We start from the raw sequence: 9,157 nt of genomic DNA, 5'->3' as shown, positions 1-9,157 counted from the left end.
ATATATATAATAAAAAAAATATATATAATATATAAATATATATATAATATTTATTTTATTTCGGTTTGAAATATTATCACTGGTCTTTCAGGACATTACCATCAAAGTAATACCAGGGACAGCTTCAACATAAAGGCAACATACATACTATCTTAAATGGCAGGCAAAGCAATGTTTGTAATTCTGGGAAGGGAGAAATGTATCACCTTGCAAATGTACCCAAGCAACTAAATAGCTTATTGTTGCCATGCTTAACATATAAGATAAATTTGAAAAAAAATACACAGGATACAAATGCTTGGAACGCTTTATGCCAGACTGCATCCCGCCATTTGCAAATACTTCATGATGTGTGCCTGCACCTCTGTGTTCATCTGTGCAAGGCGCCCTTGAAGAGTACCTGGGTGAGCTTGCGATAACTGAGAGAGCTGTTGTGCAAGGAAAACTTGAGGGTTTTCTACTTGTCCCTTTAGTGGGTCTATATCACTTCTGGCAGCATGCATCAGCCTAGCTGATGAACCTTGGAAAGCTGGAATGTCTTCAATTTCAATGAAGTGTTCCCCATTGGGCAAAGCACTGTCTTCAGGACACTCAAATAATTTCACCACTGCTTCCAGCAATGGGGCCCAAAGTGCAGCATAACTGCCAGTATATAAACCAGGATCTGCCAGCAAACCACTGAGTCCAACTGCACATATCTTCCGCTCAATTTCACCCGAGACCTTCTGTAGGTCAGGCACAATCAGTCTTTCAACAACCATGCTAAACATTCCCCCCTGAAGGCTGTCGATGATCTGTATGAGGCGTGCTCCTGAATGCTGGCAAGCAAACAAGCTAAAGAATACCAAGAGAGATTTTACATACTTTGTAGTTTTGCTAGAAGTCAAGCGCCTGAACATGATGGCAAAGATCTGATTCCAATAATTGTCTAGAACTTCCTTGGGCATATGCAAAAGCATGCACTGGACAAGATAGAATCCTTCATGGTCATTTGTCTTGGATGCATTTAGCTTGTTGAATACACCAAGAACAGCTTCTAGCTTGCCCATTTGCACTATCTGACCATGGGCCTTCTCAATGTATGCCTGTAACAGCCTCACCATGGGCACCACATAGCCTGGTCTCTCCCATAGCACTGGCATTACTAAGAAAGGCAACAGCGATAGGTAAGCCTCTGGAACTTCAGCTTTTTGTCTTTCCAGCAAAAGAGATATAATCTGAAATATGTATGGAATAAGGCTATCTATCTCATTCTGCAAGATTTCCTGGAAGACTGGGAAGAGGTTCCTGTCAAACTCTCCTACAGCGCCATCCACAGAATTACAGACAGTTTTGATGACCAAGGATAAAGTCTCAAATAAATAATGGACGTAATGTGGTTTAGTAGGATTCTTTGCAACTTGTTGCAATTTGACAACAAGCTGTGGTACAACAAGACCGGCATGTTGCATCAAATCCCCCTCGATGATGCTTGTCACTCTCATCATAGCTTTCATTATATACTCATTCTGTTCTGAACCCTGTATAGTCAAAGCTCCCAGGAGGTTTGTGTAAAGCACTGCGGCTGATGGCGAGACATCATTCTTTTGTACAAGGGGCTGATTGTTCAGTCTGAGAAGGAAGATCTTGTCAATGGCTGCTGCCGCATAAGTGTGCACGACAGGTGACTGGGCAGTTATGAGTCGGGAAAGATCTGGGATGCACAGCTTGACAGCATCAAAGGGAAGAGCACTGCGAAAGCTGATGACATATTTGATGGCCTCGGCTTTAAGCACTGGCAGCCGGTTGACTGAAAAGGGAAAAAATAAGAGAAAACCCATCAACAGAGTACTTCACCATTCTAAAAACATTAGTAATGAGGCAAGTGTTAATATTTGGTCATCTGCATTTTCAACTTACCATCTTGGTTCTGCAGCTCTGGAAGGATATGATTTTGGTAGAATTCTGTGATGTTGACCAACTCGTTAATCTGAGTGGCTCCATGGCGGGCAGTATGTCCCTTTGCCGAGAGTGTAGTCACAAGGTAAATCGCTGCAACCTTATTTCTCCAACACTCGTTTGGTTTCTCTGCATATGTGGCCAACATTGACTGTAAAGGGAAAGGTTTATTTTCTTTCTTAAGCTGTCAAGATTAACCATAAACTTGTCTAGTTTACATATCCAATGAATACTCTTGATTTTTGTTTTTCAAATTACCTATAGCTATTATTTATCACTATAGCACTAGCACACTATACATAAATTCCAAATGAAACAAATATATATATGTATATATAGAAACTGAATCCTAAATATGAGGAGAGAAGGGAAAACAGTAGTTCTCACCTGGACATACTGCCCAAACACCTGTGTCATTCTGGCTTCAAAGTGTCTTGATAGCACTCTGACAAAGTCAACAGCAGCCCTCCTGCGAGTCTCTGAATCAGCTCCTTCTAATTCCTGTGACACCCACTGGTCAGGACTATCCTCAAACAATTCCTCATCACAAGCTGAAGTTATCAGAGAGAATTTTATTGAAACTATAGATATATCTGAATACAAAAAAAAAAAAGATGATGATGATGATCATTTTAATTATAATAATGATCATGACACTATTTTACTTAAAATGCTAAAAAAAAAAAAAAAAATTCTTTAGAAACTCAAAATGCAGGCAAACTTACGTCTCAAATGCATATTTGGGAGAATTACTTTCTCGCATATTCCAGACAGAACTTGCTCATTCTCAAAAAGACCTTTGCTGTGATCCCTCTCTGCAACAGCACACAAGAACTGGATGGCATGGCTCACCATCTGCATGCACACACCAAAAGGAAAAATGAGAGGTTATCACTTATCTCTTAACATAAATACATATCTACATGTGCGCTTAAATGCAGAATATTGCAGATGAAATACATAATTTTATCCTGTAATCATGATAGCACTTTTCACATTTAATGATCTCGTCCTTACCTGATCAAACTTTACAGCAAGTGTGGTTGTAGGGGGGGGGAGGGGGGGGGGGGGGGGGGGGGGGGGGGGGGGGGGGGGGGGAGGGGGGGGGGGGGGGACAGAGGTTCCATACAGCTGTTACAAATCGTTCAATAAAGGGTTCAAATTCCTCCCGATACTTGGAGGCATACAGGGTGATATCCTCACATACCTGGCTCTTAACCTGCATTAAAAAAGTAGTTAATGTTATCTACTGCGAGAAAATAATTACTGGTTACCTTCCTCTCTGTTTTGACTTCTTAGCTCAAACTAAATATAATCATGGAATCTGCACCAATATTAAACTTTAAACCAGAAAATTACTAATACTTGCAAGTATCAAAATGTATTTTAGGAATCTACAGGTCAAAATTTACAACCCTTTAGTGCAGATTGCATCAGAGTTGAAACTGACTAGTGCACTTCTGCATCACATTGTAAGACAAGTACATCCTTTCAGGGTTAATAAGTCTTAAATACAATATAAGCATAAATCATTAAAAGCCTCTTTATCCGTCTCCCATTTCGTACAAATCACTTTATTCTATTACATTCCTTTTGCTCTAACCCATTCACACCGAGTGACATGATATTGTGTCACTGGAGCATTTCGTGACTTCCCATCATGTCAAAATCTCTCCCTCAAATGTATGTTTTATTTTGTTATGTATGTATATAATCATTTTTATTCACTTGTATAAATAATGTATACAAATACAAACGTCTCCTAACATCACCACCTTGAAGCGGGTGCTCACAGAGGCACAGCGTGGCATTGCACCGGGAGAGATCTTGCACTTGTCATCTAGCCGGTGGGAGCAGCATTACACAAATAATAAGCCCCAGCGTGAATGAGTCAAAGTCAAAATTTTGAAAATTAATCTGTATGCAGTCGTCTATCAGATTTTTAAATAATAAATGATTAAGATAGATAATCTACATGAATTACCTTTCAAAATAATTTTCATTACTAAATAATACCAATGAAAAAGAATAAGTCCCACACCAACCTGTTCCAACACGCCAATCTCATCATCCTCTGACGCCAAAAGAGGACTTGTGAAGTTGAGGAGGCTGAGGAAATGCTCCATCCACACAGCCATATTATCCTCAAAGAACTCTGGCAGGTCCTGGGAGTTAAGGGCAAGGAAAAGCTTCCCCACAGATACCAAGGAGGCGAAGATCACCTTCAGGGCATCTCCATTGTTGACATTCTCCCCAGCAAATTTCATCAGTTCCTGAAAGAGGAGAGGAATAGAGTCTTATTGATTATGCATCTACTGTATTTCACATAGCATCTGTAACGTGTTGATTAAGTATTGGTTATAATTCTCTTATCTGCAGATGTCGTTTAAAATATTCATTTACTTGTGAAAGAATGAACTCATGCCAGTCCTGCTCCAAATCTATCTACAACTCCAGTAAAAAGTAAAAAATGATAAGTTTTAGTTGTAACAAATCATACACATTCTTGTGTTCTGAGTTGTGGCTAAGTATTTTAGTCAAGGTAGGGACTATTTTGACAGAGGAAAGGAATAAGAGAAAGGAGATTGATAAAAAAAGAGCAAGAAAAAGACAGCCTTGTGAGAGAGAAAAGGAAGTAATTATGGGAGACAGCAAGACAACAGACAGCGAGAGGAGAGAGAGAGAGAGACAAGAAGAAGAAGAAGAAGAAGAAGAAGAAGAAGTAGTAGTTGGGGGGAAGGATAGAGTATGGAGATGTGTATAAATAGGGAGAAGGCATGAAAAGGAGAAACAGAATATTTGAAAACATTTAACATACCACAAGAAGGTTTGTCAGAGGCTGGGCAAAGTTGTTTAACACAAACAAGATTTCTCTCCACAGCTCTTCAGATTTGTGTTCAAATTCATACCGACGCATCACAGAGTATGATGTCTGCAGCACTCCGTTGATAACATTGAAGTCCCCTGTTAAAATAGAATAAAAAGTTGACAGCACTGCTTTTATGATCACTCCTACTAATTACATAATACTGCTAATGACATATCAAAACCCTAGGTGTGTTTGGGGGATAAAAGTTGTCTTATAGATAGATAACCCCCTACTATATAATTCAATGCCATATTCATGTTCAAAGCTGAAAGCATAAAATTGAGGGCTTTGTATTTGCATATGAAGAGGACTTACTGGTAATTATTCACAGGCTGATATAAGTCTGCTCTAATTTTCTAAAAAATCAATTTTTTATCATTTAAAAAAAAAAAAAAAAAAAATTGAAACCGTTTTGCAGAAACTGAGTAAAGAAATACTGAATGAGGAAAATGTGTCTGAAAATTGTCAATATAATGTGTTCATTTTTTCTCACTTCTTATTTTTAGAGCTAAAAAATCCCCAAGCTAAGTTTTGCATTTTGCATATACGACTATCTTTACAGGGCCTGTTATGTGTGGGGTGGGGGTGGGAGATAAACTTATTGAAATGGTCCTCCTAAAAACTATTACATACTGATTATCTTTTTTTTTTTAATTGCACATTTGTTTTTACACTAAGCTTTTATTTTTGTGAGGAAATGAGAAAAAATGTTTCTGTAAACATTTCCTTTCGTTATTTCAGGAAAAGAAAGAGAAAAAAACAATATAAAATTACTAATGTTAAAGACCTCCAAAGTTGATTACATCGCCAATGGTATTGAAAAGCACATTAACCCATTGGTCGCGGTTTAAAATAAATATTTGTTCAGTAGGATGGCTGGTTTACATTGTTTGGCACGGTGCCATCCGTTTCTATGAGTATACAAAATGAAAATATATTTCTATTTTAAGTTCTACACCCCAGCCATAGGTGAGAGTTTCCCTAATATTCATATCACTACTACTACCATCATCCTAATAACAACAATAACAACAATAAATCTAAAATATAATAATTATATCAACTATCAAAGAAAAAAAGAAACATACATATATACATATGCATGCATAGATGTATGGGTATGTATACATACCCATACATCCAAATATATAAATACATGCATCTAAATATACATATAAATGCATGCAAATATACATATAAATACATGCAAATATACATATACATACATGCAAATATACATATACATACATGCAAATATACATATACATACATGCAAATATACATATACATACATGCAAATATACATATACATACATGCAAATATACATATACATACATGCAAATATACATATACATACATGCAAATATACATATACATACATACAAATATACATATACTGTTATCGCCGTACTGTTAACAGACACAGTACGGTGATAAATTTAGTGAGTGGCTTACGCCCCTGTGGCAACTAGCGATGGAAAGGGTGTAGCAGGTCAGCTGGTGTCACCGAGTGACCCCACATAAACAACTGCACCACATGGCCCCACGCATTTATCACCGAAGATGTGTTTACGTATCACGAACAGTACTACCTTGTTTTCCTGTGCTGACGAAGCCACGATAGGCTGTGTAGGACCACATACATAGAGCGAAGGAAAAGCATAAACAGTCGAGGATAGGCAGTACGAGACACAGTACCATAGAGACCACATCTCCAAGGATTACCGCAGGCAAGAGTGAACTGAGGTGTTTCTGTACCCACAACGTGTATGTATTGACACCATTATATCTTCATTGTTATTTCTTATGCGAATAGTTAATGTAACTGATTATAAATGGCCCTAAGTATTAAGCTATGATAAATATGATTACTTGGATAACATCATAATGATGTTATGATACTATACTCCTACGATGTTAAGATCTATCTATTAATGACCACATGTCATGTACAACATTGTAATCAATATTGTTATCTTGTATGTTACGAATTTATATGTTGATGACTACGTTGTATTGACAGGTTTTGACCACTATCAATAAAACGAAGTGTGTGCAAACACTGCAGTCTCAGTCATTCCTTAATATCGCCAAACGGCGACAACAGTCAAAACACGTAGGCCAAGTTAAAACATCTTTCACGTAGCTGTGGGATGCACGCGAGTGAGTGCCGCCGCGGGAACACCATCGTGGTGAGGCGACTCCAAGCCACCCCGAGTGGACTGTCAAGAAGATTCGAGTGAACGATAAAAGGTGAACGAAAACGAGTGAAGTGAAGTGAAGTATTCCATGTGAGGCCTACACAAGGGCCACACTGAAACAAAAATCTACGGGAATTGTGTGCGAAGTTTGGCGACTCCATGAGCGATAAAATTTTAATTCTCGTTGAATGAGCGTAAAATAAAGAAACGCACGCGGGTGCTCAGCTTAACGCCCGGCAAAGGGAATGCTGCGACGAATAAGAAGGTTGTGGCGCGCTCCCGGAAAGTCTGCGGGGATACACATAATATTTCAAACCATATATATATTTGTAAGCCTGTGCTTGTGATAGTGTCTCGTCTGCATATTAAATTTCATATTATAAATATTTGTGAGTGTGCCAGTGGTGGTGTCTCATCCACTCAAAGGGTCTTTGAAGCTACACATGTCACATTTTAAATTTGAAAATAATTTGTGAGCGGGGATACAAATAATATTTCAAACCATATATATATTTGTGAGCCTGTGGTTGTGCTGAATGATAGTGTCTCGTCTGCATATTTAATTTCATATTATAAATATTTGTGAGTGTGCCAGTGGTGGTGTCTCACCCACTCACAGAGTCTTCGAAGCTACACATGTCACATTTTAAATTTGAAAATAATTTTTGAAATCTGTGTCAGTGTTAAGTGATAGTGTAGTATTCTGACTACTTGTATAATAAGAAGAGTGTTAACATGTGTGACCAACAAGAAGCCTTGGATCTTTCAAACAGAGTTTTCAACGTGGGAGCACCTTGTAATAGCAGCAGGTCTGTTGAGACCGTGCCCAACTCTGGAAACAGAGGTTTCAACGTGGGAGCACCTTGTAATAGCAGCAGGTCTGTTGAGACCGTGCACAACTCTGGAAACAGAGTTTTCAACGTGGGAGCACCTTGTAATAGCAGCAGGTCTGTTGAGACCGTGCCCAACTCTTGAAACAGAGGTTTCAACGTAGGAGCACCTTGTAATAGCAGCAGGTCTGTTGAGACCGTGCCCAACTCTGAAAACAGAGTTTTCAACGTGGGAGCACCTTGTAATAGCAGCAGGTCTGTTGAGACCGTGCCCAACTCTGGAAACAGAGGTTTCAACGTGGGAGCACCCTGTAATAGCAGCAGGTCTGTTGAGACCGTGCCCAACTCTGGAAACAGAGGCTTCAACGTGGGAGCACCTTGTAATACCAGCAGGTCTGTTGAGACCGTGCCAAACTCTGGAAACAGAGGTTTCAACGTGGGAGCACATTGTAATAGTGGCCGGCCTGTTGACACCGTGCCACCACCATATTTATATTGGTGATCATTCTGTAAATACTATGTCCAACAGTGTTGAAGAAAGGTTCAGAGAGGGAGCAATTCCTCCAAGGGACAAGTTGGTTGGTGACAATCTACAGATATCCTTGAACAAAACGAACCACGAAGTCCAACCAGTGGATCGCCATTCTTGGAGTGATGAAGGACTGCCGGGAACGAGCCGACAACAGAATAACCTTGCCATTAGAAATGAGCAACAATCACAATGTCAGAGAACCGAGTTGAATGAATTAAAACAACAAGTAGCAACTATCATGGAAGAAATAAGAAAATTAGGAGCAGATAAACGACAGGCTGGCCTCCGGCGCCCCAAGACCCTAACCGAATCAGATGATCAATCATCTGCCTCTGACTCGGAGAAGAGAAATGGAAAGTTAAAGAGAATGAGTGTCAGTGACCCTACTGATAACGCTCATGTGAATGACAGAAATCTCAGCGATCAAGATAGAGAAGAACGCCTGACTAGGCGCATCATGGATTCATTCTGCATGACCCAATCAAAACTACCTAAATTTCACGGGAGAAACGTTGAAGAATATTGGTCATTTTTAAGTCTCTTTAATCTGGTTTATGGTAATTAGTATGTCTCTGATGAGCATAAGTTGAACGCACTGTACACTGCATGTGGTGATGAAATGCAACTTAAGCTTGTCAGAGACATTCTAATTACCATAAACCAGATTAAAGAGACTTAAAAATTACCAATATTCTTCAATGTTTCTCCCGTGAAATTTAGGTATACATGCAAATATACATATACATACATGCAAATATACATATACATACATGCAAATATACATAT

The 9,157-nt window shown here is 39.0% G+C and overlaps 1 protein-coding gene across 1 annotated transcript; it reads right to left on the bottom strand.

The window, feature by feature from the left end:
• On the bottom strand, positions 1-4,925 carry Cse1 (chromosome segregation 1). The gene is made up of 8 exons (XM_086550328.1): positions 4,757-4,925; positions 3,984-4,211; positions 3,054-3,157; positions 2,956-2,989; positions 2,664-2,793; positions 2,326-2,489; positions 1,900-2,089; positions 1-1,789 (listed from the first exon to the last, which is right to left on the bottom strand). The coding sequence occupies exons 1-8, from the start codon at positions 4,853-4,855 to the stop codon at positions 309-311; spliced, it is 2,430 nt and encodes an 809-aa protein (XP_086406454.1). The 5' UTR covers positions 4,856-4,925; the 3' UTR covers positions 1-308.
• Between the last annotated feature and the right edge of the window lie 4,232 nt (positions 4,926-9,157).

Source organism: Penaeus japonicus, unplaced genomic scaffold (assembly GCF_977035675.1).
Source record: "Penaeus japonicus unplaced genomic scaffold, GWHDUDI00000001_assembly GWHDUDI00000023, whole genome shotgun sequence".
Classification (NCBI taxonomy): domain Eukaryota; kingdom Metazoa; phylum Arthropoda; class Malacostraca; order Decapoda; family Penaeidae; genus Penaeus; species Penaeus japonicus.
This window is presented reverse-complemented; position numbering and strand designations above follow the sequence as displayed.